The sequence below is a fragment of the Archocentrus centrarchus genome, chromosome 24 (genome assembly GCF_007364275.1).
Source record: "Archocentrus centrarchus isolate MPI-CPG fArcCen1 chromosome 24, fArcCen1, whole genome shotgun sequence".
Lineage (NCBI taxonomy): Eukaryota > Metazoa > Chordata > Actinopteri > Cichliformes > Cichlidae > Archocentrus > Archocentrus centrarchus.
Genome location: NC_044369.1, coordinates 6,776,592 through 6,796,918, shown reverse-complemented (window position 1 = coordinate 6,796,918; position 20,327 = coordinate 6,776,592). Strand labels below are relative to the sequence as shown.

The window sequence follows — 20,327 nt, the reverse complement described above, 5'->3', positions numbered from 1 at the left end:
GTACTTGCAATCATTAACCTGACTTTATTTTAAGTCTCATTTTAATAAAAGTGTCTGTTGAGTAACTGTTAGGCAGATGTAGGGTTTCTTAAATTACTATATGGGTCATTATATCTCAAATCATTGTAGGCCTTTGGACATTTATAATGATTGCTGTGAAATTTTGTCTGTAGATTTTAAATGTGGTTGCCTGCAAAGTGGGTCTCAAAAACAAAAAATATGCATATATATCACAGAATTATTTTCTCAGTTACAATTAGAGAACCATCTGAAAACAATTGTTCTATTCACATCATATGTCACATTTGTTCAATCCAGTGTTTGTTTGTTTTTATTATTGTGTGCTCAAACAGGGTCTTTATTGGGCTGCTTGATTTTTATTTTTTTTTCCAGTTTTAAACTAGCCAATACTCAGACATTTTTAATGTATCTGTCCCAAATTACAGATCCTGGTTAATTATTATGTTGAGAAAGTGAAAATGAGACATTCATGTTCAACCATTGCCACAGATTTCAAAGTGCAAAAAAACAAAACAAACCATGGAAGTAGGTAGTTGAGCCATTTTCTTAAAGAAATATATCTTGAAAAGTATTTGACATATGAAGCTAAAATTTCACAGTAATCATTAAATGTGTCCAGATTTGAAAACACAAAAATTTAGGCAAATCCCAAAAAATTGATGATTTGAGATGTAATGACCTGCATGTGAGATAACATTTTAAGCATCATATCAAGTGTCATAGAAAAAAAGTCACCCCTCGATGATCTCTCAACTATAAAGTGTAACTGAAACTCTTTTATATCACAGACTGTATCATTAAAAGCATGCCCACTCGTACTAATCCCAAAATGCCACACTTTTCATGAGTGACGTATAACATGGTGCTGTGATAAGAATAAGAATAATTTTATTGATCCCAGAAGGAAATTCATATAATGTTTGTATTAAAGATCTTGCAAACATTCAGTAAGTGCAGTATGACTATAAATGCAGTGGGTAAAAGCCCCCCCCCCCCTCCAGAAAAACAATATACTTTACAATAAACAGGCAGCCGGCAGCTCTGACAGTAACATGCTTGTCAAAATGTTTTGTCAGCATCCCAGCAGATGGGAAACAAGCGAGATTAAGTGTTTGCTGTCAGTTATTAAATGATGCAACATGAGAGGAACTGACAACTCTGACGAGAGGACGGAAATCACAGTATAAACTAGAGGCGCTTTTAAAAGCTGCCGGTGAATGTTAATGATTGATGCCCAAAGATAATCTATAGTCACACATATAAATGCCACAACACAATATGCTCTATTTCTTTCCTCATGACTGATTGCAGTTCTGGAGTTAGGGCGTCTCTCCAAAAAAAAAGCCTCTCAAAATATTCAGTTTTATTCAGCAACACCAGGCAGTGATGTGACAGATAAACTGGCATCCAGATGTGAGGGTCATCACAAAATAAACGCCCACCGATACAAACACAAGTCAGTTACATCCTCAGAGAATGTGCTAAGTTATGGATAACAGCACCGGCAGCAGACCTGTCATGTAATACAACATACTGCAGATGTTCCAGAGAGAGAGAGAGTGTTTCCACACACTGTTTGCATTGTCAGTTGTATTGATATCAGTGGTGACTCGAGTTGCTACACCAGAATAAATCTGCATCATCATCTGCAGTCGGTCATACACCCACTGTTCATCTGGTGTTGTCTCAGTACACACTGTGTGATGCCACAGTACAATTTTAAGCTAACTTCAAGATCTATTTCTGCGCACCGTTTATGTTAAATACATATATGCTACTATCATTAAAATGTTATAGTTATAATATTATTTAATTTTAGATAAGTTATAAAACCAGATGAATGTGCACCAGTTGGCATGTACAGTATCATGACAATTTTCAGAATGGTTTTTGGAGTTTTACCTTTTGGTGTGGTCAGAGTGAGTATAAGAGATGGCACTCAGCAAATCCTGAATTGGAATTTATGGAAGAATTCCATAAGAGTAAGTATGGCAGTAGTCCCATGCCTAGTCCCTTAAATGGTCCTTCCATCCACCCTGACATCCCTCTGATGAGGACTTTGCTGCTTTATACCAGTCACCTTATTTCCTCCTTTGCTTTCTGTAACAATTATTGTGTCAAAACTGTATTTTTATGTATTAACATAAACATCAGAAGCTTGGGAGAAAAGGTCTTTCTTCAGATTCCCAAATGTCATCAAGAAGCAGTCTGAGAGCGCAAACCTCCGCAAAGGTAGTGCACTCTGTCACTCACTAGGCAGCTCGTTCTCTTTCTCTAGAATACTTTCTTTAAAGATAAAACGCATTTTGGGGTCAAATTGAAAGAAAGGCAGAGGTGAAATGTAAAAGTGAGATCAGAGGTCAAATGTGACATGTGACATACAAAGCTTTATCAGAATTCATTCAAAACTTTTCGAGCAATTTACATTGCATTGAAGAAGACATCTGAACATCTCCGAAAGAATGAAGGTTTTGTGTTTCCAACATAAAGAAAGACAAACCCACAACAGAGAGATAAACACAGCTACAGACGAGGCAGATATGTTCAGAACCATTTTATTTGAGTACCTGAACACACACACACACACAAATGCATACAGTCTTTTTAAAATTTCTGAAAAACAGCAAAAGATGGCAGACTGTCCCAACTGCAGCTGATAAGCTGGGAATCCTGTGAATCAACAACCAGAAACCAGAATGCAAACTGAATGATCTTCAATGTTTTGCAACTATTAGTGAATTACAATTAGTGATATCTCTTATAAATCCAGCATAAATGCTAAGAAGCATATATATATATATATATATATATATATATATATATATGCCCTCGAGACCTGGATTTGAGGATCCCTGCTCTAGTGGGCCCTGTGCTCACTGCCTGGCACCGTGGAGCCGGACTGGCATTTGCCAAAGAATCAGGTTCCCCCATGATACTATTCGTCATTAGGAGCATGCCCTGAAATTTCAGCAAAATGTACTAGTCTGCTGCATCATTTTGTCTCTTTGATTTCCAATATGTCTTTTAATGTGGCAAAGTGTGTTTTCTACAACCAGTTGGCAAGCGGTTGCTGGAGGTACTATGAAATGGGTTGCAAATAGGTATATTGTGTTCTACCGAAAACCTCCTTGCTTTGATCTGTAGTCGGTAGTTTGCATGAAAGATGCCAACCTGCCTTCAAACAATAACTACTTGCCAAGTGATAGTGAAACTGTGAAACGGGAAACACAAACAGGAAACAGAATGTTTGACTTCAAACTGAAAGTTGTGTCTTCCCACTGCAATCACACATTTCAAGAGGTTTACTTTGAAGGCGAATGTTCTCTGTTACGAGTGTGCAACACACTTTTTCAAATTTCACTGGAGGTGGGAGAGTAAATGGCATATGTCTGCAGAAAGGTCAGTGTCTGACACGCAACCTACAGGCAATCACCGCAATCTGCTAGTGATCAAAGCAGTCACGAAGTTTTTGGTGCCCCTGGTTGTGACTGATTTCACCCAGCAACTACAAGCAACCACTTGCCAACCATTCAGGGATTACACCTTTGTCCCTAGTAACCAGAGGCTTCTGCAGAGGCCTGTGTGACTGAGGCCTAAAGGGGACATAACCACCATAAATTAACTCATGGTTTCTTCACTCTGCATTTAAAGCCTTAAGGTGCCAACACCACAAGCATGGTGAAGAGATCCGATTTAGTGACTCCAGTTAACTGAGGTGTTAACAGACGCCAGTTTTTTTACAGCTGCATTATGATTGACTCACTTTTGGAGCAGCTTTAGAGGAACTATTTAAGGCTACTATCTGGATTAGACACTAAATTATTTTTATTTTAACATAGCTATGGCACTGAAAATATTTAACTGTCCCCCTTTAAAATCTAAAATGATCTCCAGATGACACTGCAACACTAAAACCTACACAACACAAGAACCAGTAGTTCTGCATTTCTGTTTTTTATTAATTAAACATTGTGCCCAAGCTGCTCCTTATTGGACTCAGCTAGGTCATACATACGCACACACACATATGGGCAACCATATGTGTGTGTGCGTGTCTGTGTTTTCTGCTTGAATGATGAGAGGAAACTGGATCAGTGTGTCTTCCCCTGCATTCCCTCAGTGAAAGTTCATCCGCTTCACTTGTGCATATTTATGCTTTCTGAACATGTGTCAATATGTGTGTGTGTGTGTGTGTGTGTGTGTGTGTGTGTGTGTGTGTGTGTGTGTGTGTGTGTGTGTGTGTGTGTGTGTGTGTGTGTGTGTGTGTAGCAGTGGGATAGTCACCCCCTGGGGCTGCTGCTTGATGTATTTAGTGTTTGATTTACAACAAACACAATCATGATCCAATAATTGTTTTTCTTGGATTCCTTTCTACACGATACACTGCAGGATTTGTGAACACTTAACACACACATATGCTCACAAACACATAAAAATGTAGCTGCACTGTGAATACTAATGCAAAAAGCACAAATCTGAATGCTCACTCCCCGAGGAGTTTGATCACGTGACACAGAGCTACTCACAATCTACAACTCATCCATCCATCCTTTGCTTTAGCATTTCAGCTTTTCTAGTTCAAGCATGATTTTTGCCTAAGACACATCTGTGCAACCAGGAATGACATGTATAAACTGATGGCCAGCCCATGTATATTTTTAGCAACTCTGACCCAGTGGAGCAGCATTATTGATCCAAAAAGCATTCCTATCACCTGATTCGTTTGGGGCTATTGCTTTTACTTAGACAATTAATTACCTTTTGTTGCTGCTTGTAAACAATTTGTGGTTTAGTATTGTTTAAGGAACAGAGTTTAATAATAATATCAAGCTACCCTTTTGCCTTCAGAACTGATTTAATTCTTAATGGCACAGAATCAACAAGGTGCTGGAAACATTCTTCAGAGATTTTGATTCATATTGACATGACAGCATCACACAGTTGCTGCAGATTTGTCAGCTGCACTTCCACGATGAGACCTTTGGGATGTGCACTTCTTCCATGTCCCAAAGGTGCTCTACTGGATTGAGATCTGGTGACTACAGCGGCCATCTGTGTACAGTGAATTCACTGCCATCAAGAAACTAGTTTGAGATGATTTGAGCTTTGTGACATGGATTGTTATCTTGCTGGAAGCAGCCATTAGAAGATGAGCACACTGTGGTCATAAAGGCATGGTCAGCAACAATCAGGTAGCTGTGGTGTTTGATACTCAAGGGCTCAAAACGTGCCAAGAAAATATCCCCCACACCATTACACCACCAGCATCCTAAACCACGGATATAAGGCAGGATGGATCCATGCTTTCGTGTTGTTTACAACAAATTCTGACCCTACCATCTGACTGTAGAAGTAGGAATCACCTTGAAGGAGTCTGGCTATTCTCCTCTGACCTCTGGCATCAACATAATCCCTAGCTTTGTAAACATCTGCCACCAACCAAAGAGAAAACAAGTGTCTCTTTCACTTTATTGCAGTCATTTTGTGTTTGTGTGTTCAAATACATTGCACTGTCTGTGCAACGTCTGTGTTATCATATACTGTGAAGGCTGTGTGACACGGCTGTATGCCTGCTCTGCTGGACAACATATATAACAACATATTTTCATTACCTTTAAGCTACGCTTCCTGCATTAGGATATAAGATAAAAATGAAAAATACATTTCTGCATAGTTTTATTTTATTGTTTATCACTTCTATTTGGTAATAATGCACATATAATAATGGATTACACATTAATGCTTAATTTATCAATGCTAAATGCTTAATAAGTTTTGATGCCGCTCAGCTGCAGCACTGTTCCAGAAGGCAAATCACGGGTCCCATCTGACAACCCAAAACTTGCTCTTATTAGTGGTTTATAATGAATTTAAAAAAATATTAATAACATTAACATTTATAACAAATTAAATGCTCTGATTTTACATTTTGCTTGGACAAAATTGTCTGTATGATCATCTCAGTTGTTCTGGTGCAATCTAAGCCAGTGCAGACAGAGCACCATGTGAAGGATGACACTTCACTTAATCTATTTGTCTACAACAGATGACTAATTTCCTCAGGAAAGCCCCCCCCCCCCCCCCCCCCCCCCCTCCCATAATGCCCACTTTCCTTATGGTGCACAGAAAGAGAAACCATGTGAATGAAAAGAAGAATGGAAAGTGGAGGAGATGAAGAATAGGAGGAAGAAGCAGGACACCAGCCGGATCGAGATACGCCCACTGAAAGAAAACAGATGAGGAGGAAAAACTGTGCCAGCTACCAGAATAAAAGCCCACTCTACGATACTGACCTCACTGAGTGACACTTCAAACACTCAACAACCATTTCAGGTCTGCAACGAAGATGCACAAGACGCTGCTTGTTGCCTGCTCACGTGTGGGCTGAGAGGGGAAGACAGCCAGTCATCGATCTCCCTCAACATGAAGGACACCATATTAACTAAGTGGTGGCCATCTCTTATTCATACGCTGCTCATCGCTTATCGACGCCGCCTCTCACTCCCGTAGTCTGATGGGATTTTCACGGTTCATTTATAGGACAGGGTGATAGAGGGAAAGATGGAGGATGGGGAAGGTAAACGAGGGGGAGGGGAGAATATAAATAAGATGCAGAGATGAAGAGGTAAAGTGAGGGATACAGGAGAAGGTGAAAGATGAGCGAAAGCCAGAAAGCGGCGAAGAGATGTGTGGCGGATAAATGATGAATGGAATGTCTGGAGGCTTCCAATCACACAAAAAACAAGAAAGGCAGGCTGAGAGATTAGTCCCGATGACCCACTTAGCAGGAGAGAGGCAAAAATTGCTTTTAATTTATTTACACAAATGAAAACTGAGTGTGAGGATGAAATGCTCCACTACTAACAGCAAGCATGCTGAAAGCTAAAAGGAGGTACAGGTTGGATAAACAGTCCTGCAGCCTGTTCAGTGCCTTTAAGTAGATAATACATTTTCTTAAAAACCCCTTTGTTTCCAGACCCTGGGGCCTTTTTTTTTTTTACTATAATGATAGTTCTCATAATTAATGTGGTAATTATATGATTAAAATTCTTCAAAAGTAATACAAAATCATGAAGATACGTGAAGAAATATAACAGAAAGCACTATCTTTTACAGTTCTCCAAAGTCAGGTCACAGCTTAGCCTGAGAGGAGTGAACCTGAGTCGACCCCAACCCTGGAGCACACTCGTTTTAAAATTAATGAAGAAGAGTCATTAGGAAATGAATTATATCATAAATCAGTTTAATCATCCATTAATGAACCCAGTGGGTGGGGTTTTTCCTCCTTTTTTTGGCAGGCAGAGATGAATTTGGATGGAAAAACAGTGTTGCAGGTTTGTAGCCAAACCTTGTCCCTCCTGACACTAGAATGAATGAAGTTTTACTCATATGAGATGAAGACAACTACGCTCCAAATTAATGCAAGCCAAATTCAATGTCCTGCATAAAGACTTTCAGAAACAAGGAGTCCAGAAATACTGTGAACATAATCTGTTTGCATCACGTTCTGACCTTTTAGGTCTAAAAGAAACTGTGATGCAGCATTTGAACACCAGGCTGACGTCCAGACGGGCTTCCGAAAATTGCAAAACTTCTGGATTAACGTGGAACAGAACAGATTTATTTACCTTTATTTTCTATGAATTTTTAACTTAAAGATGTTGGTTCTTTGAATTATTGTGGTTTAGGAACAATGCAAATAGTCACACTGTACAAATAAACATCTGATAAAATCTCCACTAGGGTCACAAGAAACTGTTGATCACAATCTTATCTCCACAGGCTAAAGATGAAAAGTTGCCACCTAACAGGGCAAATTTTGCTGGCTGGCTAGCAAGGCTGCACCCCCACCCCCACAGGCATATGTGCAGGGCAGAGGTTTCCCTTCATAGGCGATAAAAATGAGAAACTTTTGCTAATCTTTTTCAGAATATTTGGTAAACTCCATGAGCTGTATATAAAAGACAGATATAGATGCCATGTGTTCATGTATAATACAGGAGAGCAGAGGGGTGGTTCTCACCAAGAAACTGAGAATACCACATGCTGCAAGGCAGAACGCTCAGTTGCAAGGTAGCCACATTGCTGTACCCTCAATTCTCCTCTAAATTTGATTATACTTCACACATTGTACACCATGTTGTAATAAATAAGGCTTGAAATTAGCAAATGAGACCATAAACTCATCAGGAAAACGTATAATTAAATCATAGATTAATTTAAGAGAAGGCCCATTTTCCTATAGTTTTTTTTATACAATCAGACTTCATTTTGCATCTAATGGAACTGCCCCCTGCTGGCCATTAAAAAGAATACAGCTTAAGGACGTTTCCACATTGACCTTACCTTTTAGAACTGAAGTCTACGTTCCTCTTTTACATGCAGTCAGTGGTAAAACCCTCTTTTTCTAAGTCACATTTAATACAATACAAACCTCAAAAGCGAGTGGGACAAGAACACTCAACTGTGCAACTCAAGATTTTCAAAAATGCAAACATTTTCCACAAAACTTAAGCATTTGATTTAAATGTATTCAACAGAAACAGAGAAAAGCAGATAAACTAATTATTTTTTCTTATACTTCATTCTCTTGGCAGATTAAGACCAGGCACAGACATCAGAGACGCATTTCAACTCATGACTTGAGCCTGGCTTCCTCATTCCAGTGCCTGAGGAATAGCGATGACCTCCTCTGCCTCCTCGCTACACTCACCAACCACGTCACATATACACATTTACAGTGCAGATGTGGGGCAGTAATGCTGTGTGACCGCTTTAAGTAATGACGCATTTTGCATTCACACACACACACACACACACACACACATAATGCACACAGGGGCACACTAGGTTTTGACGCCTACAGTAATTATGTTCTGATGAATCACTGTTATTTAATTTAGTTATTTCCCCCCACACTCAGCACAGGATCAGACATTAGTGTTTTTTTCGTTTCTGTGGAAAATATGATGAAGTATTTAGCTGTTTTGTTTTTTTGTTTGTTTGCTGGTTTTTTATTAAAATATGACCACCAAAAGCACAAAAATTACTGTAAATATTAAAAACTGTTAAAAAAAAAAGAAAAGAAAAGAAAAGAAAGACAGACCATCAGTTCAGGCTCAGCAAGGACACTTCAGGTAATGGCCTCTGGTAGTCTGTGTATGTGTGGGTGGGTGTATATTTCAAAAACACAGAAATGCCCTCTCTCTCCCTTTGTGTGCGCGTGCGTGTGTGTTGGGGGTCAGCTCATTGGGATTCAATAGTCTAATTATTAGTATCAATACACTAATGGAGACACATTAGTGTATTGGTTTTGTGGGTGTTATGAGTGTGTGTCCACTCACTTTGTGTTGCTTCCACATCACGGCCAGTGGTTTGACGTCGTGCTTGGCGTGTTTTCCCTCCTCCAGACACTTCATGCACACCGGAGCCTTGCAGCTGCAGCAGTACATGCTGAAGTTTTCCGCTTCGTGATCCACGCATGTCGCGGGTTTCCGTGCGGTAGCGGGAGGCTGCTGACCACCGCCGCCTCCACCTCCCCCAGTGCTGCCGCCGCTACCGCTTCCTCCTCCGCTGGCCGCCCCTCCTGCCGCCTTGTTTGGCGGCACCAGGCGGTGTTTTGCGAGGGGACCGCGGGACGGGTGGCACCGCTGCTGGCAGGAGTTGCAGTAGTAGACGTCGCACTGCTCGCACATCACCGCCGCGTCCACGGGATTGCGGTCGCAGAGCTGGCACTTCACCGCGTTGGAAGATGAGGAGGGAGCGGCGCGGTTCTGTTGGTACCGCGCCACGATGGCCTCCAGCAGCCGGTTCCGGGGGAAACCCCGGAGCCCCCGCTCGTCCAGGGAGACGCTTCGGTGGCACAGCGGACAGGTGAGGGTGCATTGTCGGTGGGGGATCGCCGGCGGAAACACCCGCACCCCGTTTGGAGACTTGAGCTGGCACGGTGTGTAGGAGCCGTATCCGCTGTCCGTTTCGCTGTACAGACTCATCTTGTCCATGTCCAGGTAGTCGTAGTCAGAGCTGCCCGAGGCTCGGCTCTGCACCGGGGTCTCCCCCTCCGGGGTCTGAACCGTGATGTTGCGAGCGCATCCCAAGCAGACATTGTGGGAGCACGGAAGCAGGATGGGGTCCTTGAAGAGAGACCCGCAAACCGGGCATTTCAACTCTTCTTCCATCGCTCCCGTCTGTGTCGGCGGACCGGAGGGGAAAAGCTGCTTCACTTGGAACACTCCAGCACCGACTGACTGGACAGCTCCCTACGCTGCCCTGCGCATGCGCCAAGAGGGGCGGGACTTGTGATTCGGGTTGATTGATAGAGTTAATTTGAAGGATTTGAAACGCTACAGATTTCAGATTATCACGGCTTGTAAAGAGGATCTCTGCTTTTTTCTTCAAATTGCTTAGATATTACATATTTAAACTAACACTTCAATTATGTAATTCAGTTCTTTATTAATTTTGCCCACGATATTGCTTTATTTATTTTAAATGATACAAAATGTAAAAGAATTGCAATTTTGTCGGATTTTTTTTTTAATAAGCTGATATTGCAAACCAGTGTAAATCTTTTTTTTTTTTTTAAATCTCATTGAAAATAAAAGGTAATAAAAGTCAAGGCATTTTAATTGAATCGCTTTAGGGAATTGCTCCCTAAATGTCTCAGAGCTGATAAAATTAAACTCTTTAGACCTCCTTTCTGGCAGTACACAGGGAAAAGAAAGGCAAAAACTGCCATCACTGTGTCAAATGATAATGGTAATGCAGCTCATTTATTGTGACTGCTGCTAAACTCTGCATTTGTTCTGCCTGTTAGTCTGAAACAAATGAAACGTGATACCAGAAGTGCATGTACTCAGTAAAAATGGATTAAACAAAGTTTAATAGCAGGGAGTTTCCATGTGGACTCAAAATGGATGAGGGAGCAGCAGTTCGAGCCAGAAACCTTTGCGTTTTTTCACATTGGTCTTTTGTGTTAACTAAACATTTAATTGACTAGACAGCAGGCGTGACTGAAGTCCCTCGGGAGGCAGGATTAATCCAACACACTGGGACAGCTTTTCCATTTATTAGCCCTATTAGCATGCCATTACCTGGGTTTCAGATCTGCTCTGCGGTGAAATGAGAGTGGGTCTCTGCACACCCACATTAAAGCAGGGATATGCATCTCTCCAGATGTGCAATTTCCTCCAGTCTCATTGCCCAACCTAACCATCAACCGTAACAACAGAGAACTTTCCTCTTGCAGAGCCCAATATGAGAAACGTACTCTTGGTCTGAAATTCTTCAAGATTCATCCAGAAGCTTCATGTTAAACTGTCATTTTGCTGCAGGAATCTGGAAGGCTTTAAAAACTGTGTGGCAAATTTTGTTGAAGGCCACCAAAAATGTAGCCAATCAGTACTGTCCTCTAAAACTGCCATCATAAAAGAGCTATTTGGAGCTGTTTTTATGTAAAATTAAACTGGGCTGCTTTTTGTGTACTTTCCCTTATTTCACATCAAAAGATGAATAATGTTATTGATGAACATGTTTTAGTTAGGCCTATTAAAATGCCCAAAAGAAATCAGATTGCAGTGCACAGGAATTTCTTTTTCTTTTTTTTTACTCCTAAAAGAAAAATCTGGCTGTTTGGCTGCTATAATTTGAATATGTTCAACAGCAAGTTTCAATGTCTGAAAAAAGATGTCTACTGTTTCAACTCAAACTTCAGCCATCACTTATATCAACCAGTAAATAACGAAAAATATAGTATAAAAACTGTTGCTGCAAACTGGGCTGAGCTGGATTCAAACCAGTAATATGTGGGCCAGAGGACTGTGACAATGTCACAAATCTCTGTCGGTCTGAAGGGAACTGTAGAGTTAAGTGATGGGTCTCCGTGGGTTGGTCACTTTAATGAACCCATTTCATTTTCCAAATAATTATTTAACCCTTTGTTAATATAAAGGTAAGAGCTACAATATATTGTTGTATTTTTCATTATGGAAGTTTGTTTCCACCACCGCAAAAAGAAAAAAACAAAAGGCAGAGCTAAATTGAAATTTCAGGTTATCATTGCAGATTTTGGGGTTATTACCTCAAAATATCAAGTTACAATATGTCCAAAATTAGACTTAACTGACATGACAATCCAAAATGCTGATTTTTATTTTTGGATGGCAAATAAATAAATTTAAATAGAAAACAAAAATTTACAGTGGTGGAAACAGAAATAAGTGGAAGAGAATGGATGGATGGATATTCTGAAAATATTTTCCTCTAAAAATATATATGTAAAAATGTAATATCACTAGATGTGGCCAAAGTAGAGAATTTTCATATCCTGCACTTGATGGCTGCAATGAAATATGAAGAAGTGGTAAAAGAGATAATTTTACTAGCAAAGCTGTCACTGTACCGAATGACACTTCAAAGTAATATAGATTATGTCACTGCATTAATGTAATGGATATATAGTTATAGGGCTATAGTTAATGATTTAATTTATATACTGCTGACTCTGAAATTTCCTCATGAATTCTTATCTTAACCTATGATAGCATTTCATAATATAGCAGTTATAATTTGTAATATTAATCTGAATCTGCAAATTACTGCTAAATAAAGTTATCAAATAAATGATGTGGAATTTAAAAAATATCTATGACATGTAGTGGAGTAAAGTGGGAGAACATCTGAAGTACTGCAGGAGTGTACTGAGGTATTGCAGTGGTATGAATGTAGTTACTGCTGAATAAATAAACAACATTTAACACTCTGGACTGTGTTGGATAGAGAAAGTTTCACATTCAGATTTTTACAAGTGTGCAAATGAGCGTGACTGTGACTTTTCACACAGGCAATATTTATATCACCTTTCTCCAGATAGTAAAATTAGGTCATATTAAGCATCTTTCAGCTGTATAAAAAGTGAAGCTTTAAAAAATATATATCTAAAAAATTATTTTGCATGAAAGGGGGATTCTTAGTATTAGGTCTCCTTGGATCAAGATGCTGAAATGGAGTTTTAAAGTACAACACCTTCACAACACCCTTTGCTAAAAAAAAAAAAAAAAAAAAAAAGAACTAAACACATGTTTATCTTGTGAATTATGTTCTTTGTATTCACTCATAGTTTGCCTGAATTCCCTCGAATAATCCCTCCAGCTTGATGCTTCTTCTCTAAACTGAGGCTTTCCTCAAGCCCTCGATCACATCAGTGATTACGAAATGAGCTGTGAAGCGGAGAGAACAATCACGTGCTCAATCGCGCGCCTAAAAATATCCGCTATTGTGCCATCGTTGACTCTGTGACTGTTGGGAAATGCTTCCCAGAAAGACGGTGAGGAACTGCTCACTGTTACAGTAGTACCACCCAGACTGGCTTTACTGGGGGTTTACTGCAGGAGGAGGACCGGTCAAACAGATTATATTCACAGATGTTTCTCAAACACTTTATCACATTTGAATTTTAGGATTTTGCCCAGAAAATAAAGTTTTAACACTTCAACTGATGAATTATAAATGCACGACTGCTTAAATGAAAGCAGAGCCCACAAACTGGATTATAATGAAATCATCTGCCTTAATTTAATTTTCTCTCATTCTGACCTGCCACAAGAGGGCAATGTAGCCATTGCACAGTGATGAACTCATTATTATTATAGGTTTAATTTAGTTTAAATGAACCATAGGCCTTTGCTTTTGCATAAGCACAGAACTGTAGATACACAGCTCATAGAAATCCAGTCCTTGTCTGCATCCATCAATCCTTTTTGACCTCCACTAAGTGTATCAAACAAATAACAGGTTCATCCAGTAAAATAATGACTAGTCTAAATATACTTGCCTAAGCATGATGATTATTAAACTACCTGCTGCATAGATTTCTCATTCATCACAGCCGGCCTGGTGAAAATGTAGAAACCTTCTCGGGGTGATATCTCCAGTCATGAACAACAGCTGCTCCATGATACCTTGGCTACAAGTTTGAAAAGGGCTGATACACGTAGTGTGAATGTAATTCTGCTCAACTATTTATAAATCTCATATGGCGCTACAGTGGCATTCATATTCAAAGATCTGAGGTTGTCTTGAAAAATGACCAGTCCTTTGACTCTTACAGTGCTGAATAATGCATTTATTTTAATAAAGAAAGAGAGCTGATGCAGACATGACCTGAAAAATGGCAGCAAAGGCCCCAGAGGGATGTAGTAACTGGAAGCCTTTTCTATTAAAGCAAGCTCCCACTAACTAATGTTAAATATTTTTCACATTAATCTGCATTACATTACTAAATGCTAACGGGTACTAAGAGCTGTGCTTTTCCTGCTAGAACAAGTCAACATGTTTGCTCTAAAGGAAAGTTTGCTGATATGGAGTATTTCTTTGTGAAGGTTGGAAAGATAATTCAGATATGCAAAATGCACCATAGACAAGAAAAGAGAAGAATTACTGCTGAGTTATTGAGCAAACATGTCAGCCAAATTTAGAAGATGAGAAAACACCGTACTGCTCTCAGTTTCACTCAGTATAGCAGGAGAACACTTACAGTGTGTCCTATCCATTCAGTGTTTTCTTTCTGTTATTGTGGATATGGTTTAACTTCCATTTTTACTGGAAAGTTTTTGACTGCGTATAAAATGTTAATGTACTTTTTTCGGTGACACATCATTTGCTTCTTTTAGACACTGCACCTTTTTGTTACAGTGAAAATATGCAGATAAATTTTGTTCCTTCATAGCAGAAGTAAAACTTCTGCTCCTTGAAAAGCCTTCAGCTGATCCAAAATGCTGCAGCTAGAGTACTGACAGGGACTAGAAAGAGAGAGCATATTTCTCCCATATTGGCTTCTCTTCATTGGCTCCCTGTTAAATCCAGAATTGAATTTAAAATCCTTCTCCTCACATACAAGGTCTTGAATAATCAGATCCCATCTTATTTTAAAGACCTCATAGTACCATATCACCCCAATAGAGCACTTTGCTCTCAGACTGCTGGCTTACTTGTGGTTCCTCGGATACTTAAGAGTAGAATGGGAGGCAGAGTCTTCAGCTTTCAGGCCCCTCTTCTGTGGAACCAGCTCCCAGTTTGGATTCAGGAGACAGACACCCTCTCTATTTTTAAGATTAGGCTTAAAACTTCCTTTTTTGATAAAGCTTATAGTTAGTGATGGATCAGGTGATGATGCTGCAGTAGGCCTAGGCTGTGAATTGGCACTGTATAAACTGAATCAAACTGAACATCTTTCTGGTTAATAAAATGAGTATTCTGCATTGTGTATGATGGTCTTTATTAATTTCCATGTGTTACTGTCAAACAAACACTGAACAACAGAAAACATTTACCGGTGCATTTCACTTCAGTCATCCTTGTTAATCAGTCCTTGTGTGCTTGAATACTTTAGTGTCTCATTATGGTCCAATATATGGCCTGAAAATTCAACTTTTAAATACAATTAAGTTTTGCCATTAGGGTGAGTACACCATGCTGCATTAGGAGCAAATATGTATAATCATGTAGTAACAAAAATGGAAATATCACCATTTCTCTGATCAGTACATTTATCAGCCTCATGCAGTCATTGCACCTCTTTCATATACTTGAAGAACAATGTGTAAAATGCATTGTGACAGATTTTTGAAGGCATACTAAATTCAGCTGATTTTTTTTAATAATTATCCAATATCAATATATATTTTTGTGAAAACTGTACAAACTCAAATGCAAAGCAGCATCTTACAAGGTGTCCACATTATGCCTTTTGAGTTTAGCTGTTTGTCACCATTTGTCATCCAGGCTTCTCATCTGTGATTTATCTACATCACATTAGTGTAATACCTTAGTTAGTAACAAGCCCGGCATGCCCTCAAACAAAGAATAAACAGTTGCCTTGCTTTCTGGTTGAAATGTCAGGTTTTATTATTGAATGTTGCGTCTTTATTCGTAGAGTTACGGCAGGCAACCCTTTCCTTGTTTTGGACAAGCTGACAAATTAAAGCAGGCTAGACTCTCTGGGAGTCCGTATGACTGTTTTTAAGATGTAAACCTATTCTGATGGACCCCTAAAATAAAACCAAATACCTGTCAATGAGTATAATATGGGTACTTTAAGGTATCTTATTCTAATGCTACTGTTACTTGTCTCTGTTATGTATCCAGTGATTTCCTGTCCTGCAGCATATAAAGAACCAAAGGTGGTGTGTTTATTTCTAAAATGGGAGTTGAAATTGACAGAACAGTCATTAAGAGAGTGTGTAGGTGTTTCCTGGCCACCATCTTTGAGCCTTTCATTTCAAATGAGCCACAGAAGTTCCAGTCGGTCTCAAACCACGGATGTGGTGCTCTCAGGGTTGATTCGTACCGACCTTGTGCTCTTCCTTAGGTCCTGCAGCTGCTTGGCCGACTTCCCCACGCTCTCCTCAAACCTCCGCTCAACCACCGGCAGCACGGTGTCATGGAGGAAGGAGGCGTTCTGCATGATGAAGGCTTTCTTCTCAGGGTCCTGCTCACAGCGGAGGCTGTAGTCTACATGCTGTACAGCCACCAGGATGATCTCCCTCAGGCTCTCTAACAGCACCATGTGCAGCTCAGGGAAATAGAGCTTCAGGCCTTCCTCCAAGAAGCTCAACATCTGCTTGGTGAAGGCCACGACAGTATAGCTCAGGTTCACCCAGCAGTCATCGCCTGTGTACTGCTCAAAGTTAATGCCACAGCTGCGCATCTCATCCTGCAGAAAGATAAACGTGTTAACGTTCCCAAAAGTAAAACAAAAACGGGATTCATGGCAACTTTTATATGAGAGCCTCAGCATCTGATGTAAAAACAGCCCTAAGTAACTCTGCCCATAGAAAATATAACTATTATTTTATTATGTCAGAGTTTACTAGAGCACAACGTTACGTCTTTTTTGTATGAGGAGCATGCAAAAACCCCAAGCTTAAACGCCTCACAGTGGAAAAATTGCAATAGAATAGTTCAATTTTAGATTAAAGAATAATTTAAGTGGATTATTACTGGATTATCAAAAGTCTGACCTTATCTGTTACTAAATTTATTGCTTACTTGGTTAAAAACTGATCAACAACAAAAGAAAAACTCAACACTAAAAACACTGAGAAACAGTAAGAACCAAGAGACAAAATAAAAAAGACAAAACATGAAAGCAATGCAGAATTTGGATCCACCTTAAGTTTAGCCAAAGCCTCAGGAGTCATAAGGTTCATCCTCCTCCACATCTCCTCAGAGTTTCTGTGTTTTGTGGCCTCGATGATGATATCTTTGTAGCTCTGGAGCGCTGCCTTGATGTCTTTGACCAGCAGGGACTGCAGGGTGAAGGTCAGGTCCAGGCCAATCTCGGTGAGCTGCTGACAGTGTTCTTTAGCCACTTTAACGCACTCCGCTGCCGTGGACAGGCTCTCCTTACTGTCAAACACCTGACAATAAGGAAAACTCGCTTTGTTAGGGAAACCATTAAACCATAAATTTAATTTCAAGAGTCACACTGCACTGTCTGGCTGCCATTTCACAGAACCTCTTGTGTTGCTGTTGTGTTTTTCCAGCTTTTGCTCTAATCAAAAAGGTAAAACCAGCTTCCCAGAAAGTGGTTTTGGATTACTGAAACATTTCCTCTTTTGTTTTTAAAGCAGTGAGAGCCAGAAGCATGCTCTCTTTACCTAGACACATTATTGTGTATTTGCAATTTTTTAAACCATTAAGACTTAAATCACCATCAGGATACACAAATATTGTATCAAGTATCAGCAGCTTAGCATGTTACAATACAAGGTATTCAAATGACAGATGTTATATATTGTATATCCCTGGACACTGTACCTATTACTCATTCCAGGGTTTTACCATCTAATATTTTCACTACCTGCTTGCTGAAAGCATCCACAAACATCCTCATGGCCGATCTGGACCAGACCACGAAGGCAGAGTAGCAGCCCGTGTTCCCTGCAAAGTCCATCTGAAACTCCTTGGCGGTCTCCAGCAGGCTGGTGAAGAAGATGTTGCAGAGTTTGTGGATGTAGAGCAGCGTGGCTCCTTCGATGCGAAGCTGCCGTATGGCGGTCTGCACTGCCGCGGCGCGGTTCTTCAGAAACAGCTCGCAGGCTTTGGTGGACTGGCCTGAAACACAGATGACAATGATTCTGTGTGATGAGACAGTACAGAATGTTCATGGTAATTACACCGTAATTTTACATATTTAAGGAACTACGTTCACACAAACCATGATGAGTTATGGGACTTGAGGGCCTTAATATTTCTGATTGCAAATGTGTGACTTGTGTAACTATTTCACAGCTAATTCTGACATGTTTCTCACAGTATATCTTGAGACCAGTTAAACTTCATGGTAAAAATGTTTTAAAGAATTACAATAAATTTGATACCATATTCTCTTTGAATATATAAAGAAAACCTGGGAGTGAGGGAAGGGGGGGGTCAAAAATATTTAGAAAATAATTATGGAAAACATCACTAACAGAGTACTATGTCTTAACAGTATAAAATGTGAACTTTTGTGATTTTCTTTCACACAGTCAAAGGGGATTTTAACTCAGTGTCTCTCAAGTTTAAGGAAAAGCAAATAAAAAATAAATACTTTATGCAGTGAATACATACAGATCACTGCGGGAACAGCTTATTCATCTGAAAATTACACTTTAACTGCATCCAAGGTCAAAAATCAGACAAATAATTTGCAAGTCAAATCCATGCAAATGATGAAAAGAGTAAGCAACACTCCCTGAATAATTACAGTCAATCATGGAAACCCTGTGAGTGGGCTGAGCACAGCCTTACTGTGAATACACTGAATATAAAATAAGGTGACAGCAGACAGGTGCTGTTTGTTTTGGTTATGTGTGTAAGCTTGTTATTTACAAAAATATGAAATACAAAAGGACCTAGTCTGATAAGCTGGGACACGGCCCGCCGGGTTGCTTTGGGACCGCCACGAAGTGAACGATCTGGAGACAACTCAAACACCAGGACCTCTGTCAGCTGCCGCACGCGTTCATCCACCTTCCCCCTGAGCTCTTTAACCTTCGGGGTGACCGGCTGGTCTCTGAGATACTCGTTGAGCTTGTCCAGCAGGTCCACAGCACCCTCAAAGTCTCTCTGGGCGATGCACACGTCCAGATCCTCTGGTAGCTCCTGGATCCACTCAAGACTGAGGTTTACACTTTCTGCAGCATCTGCCGGCTCTTCATCATCATCCATATCAAAGGGATTGGTGGATACCTCAGCTCTGACCGGAGACGTGGGGACCTCCTCCTCCTTCTTGTGCCTGTCTTTGGAAACTTTGTTTTTCTTGGTTTCATCCAGGATCTCCAGCCACTCTTTCTTAACTTTGCTGTTCTCTGCCTGGAAGATGCGGCTGTCTGGAAACATGAGGATTTTGAACATGTCCTTCATGGGGGGGTTGTCCTTTACGTTGACCACAGCAAAGCTCTCCAGATCATACAAGGCATTGTATTTATACTTCACCGTGCCACGCCGGTTAGGCAGCCAGGTGGCAATCAGTAGACAGTCATTCATCAGGAAAGCGTGTACCCTCTGGATGGGGGACATGTTGTCCACATCAAACTCTGCAAGGTCCCCATTGTAGATAAGATGCCTGCCTGGGGTGTCCATAATATTTTTAACCCCTTCCACTTTCTCCAGCAGTGAGGTGAGTGTCCTCTGCTTCACCTCCTCTGTCTCTTTGGGAAAAGCTGCCTGCATCTCTTTGGAGGTTTCATCCTTGTCTGTGGACAGCAGGGCCTGAGTGATGCTCTCCATGATGCTCTTCTGTTCTGTCAGGATGTGGCTCAGCTGGTACATTTCGCTCTCAAGATAGGAAATCTCTTTGGCTGTCTCGATGAACTGTCTGTAGTTCTTGTAGACATTTTTCTTCAGATTTTGAGCCGTTTCGTCGGCCAGGTTTTGAATTTTTTGTCGGTGCTCCTGCAAATCCCTGTCGCCATCGGACTGCTGTGACAGCTGCTTCACATAATTTTGCGGGTCGAAATTGGGCGATTCGAGAAGTTTCCGTAGTCGGTTCCCCGTTTCCGACATTTTTTGCCGTGTAACTTTTTACTTACTGGGATAAACTGTTGATAAAATATAGAGAAAAGTGGACAGAGAAACTGCTTATCTAGACGCCTTGGTTCATATCCGCTTTAACCCTAAACAGGAAGTTGACACCCTGGAACGTCACGGGATACAAAAAAGATAAACCATAAAAAAATCAAAATGCTAATTGGTCGTTCATAAAGGTCAAAATATTATTTTTTAATATAATTTAACATATATTAATGTCATACATTAGAAAG

The 20,327-nt window shown here is 40.2% G+C and overlaps 2 protein-coding genes across 3 annotated transcripts in view; both read right to left on the bottom strand.

Annotated features, from left to right (window-relative positions):
* Positions 1-10,225, bottom strand: part of trim67 (tripartite motif containing 67) — a 56,180-nt gene extending 45,955 nt beyond the window's left edge. The window contains exons 1-2 of one of the 2 annotated variants that reach the window (XM_030721913.1): positions 9,600-10,225; positions 9,366-9,536 (exon numbers count right to left, since the gene is read on the bottom strand). In XM_030721913.1, the coding sequence (XP_030577773.1) occupies positions 9,366-9,536; positions 9,600-10,199 (771 nt within the window). In that variant the 5' untranslated portion in view covers positions 10,200-10,225. Of the gene's footprint in view, positions 1-9,365 lie in introns of both variants that reach the window. The other variant, XM_030721912.1, reaches the window with a different exon arrangement.
* A 5,053-nt stretch (positions 10,226-15,278) lies between these two features.
* exoc8 (exocyst complex component 8) lies at positions 15,279-20,180 on the bottom strand. The gene is made up of 4 exons (XM_030722254.1): positions 18,918-20,180; positions 17,882-18,135; positions 17,190-17,438; positions 15,279-16,732 (listed from the first exon to the last, which is right to left on the bottom strand). Exons 1-4 carry the CDS (start codon positions 20,068-20,070, stop codon positions 16,328-16,330), a joined length of 2,061 nt encoding a protein of 686 aa, XP_030578114.1. The 5' UTR covers positions 20,071-20,180; the 3' UTR covers positions 15,279-16,327.
* Positions 20,181-20,327: the final 147 nt, after the last annotated feature.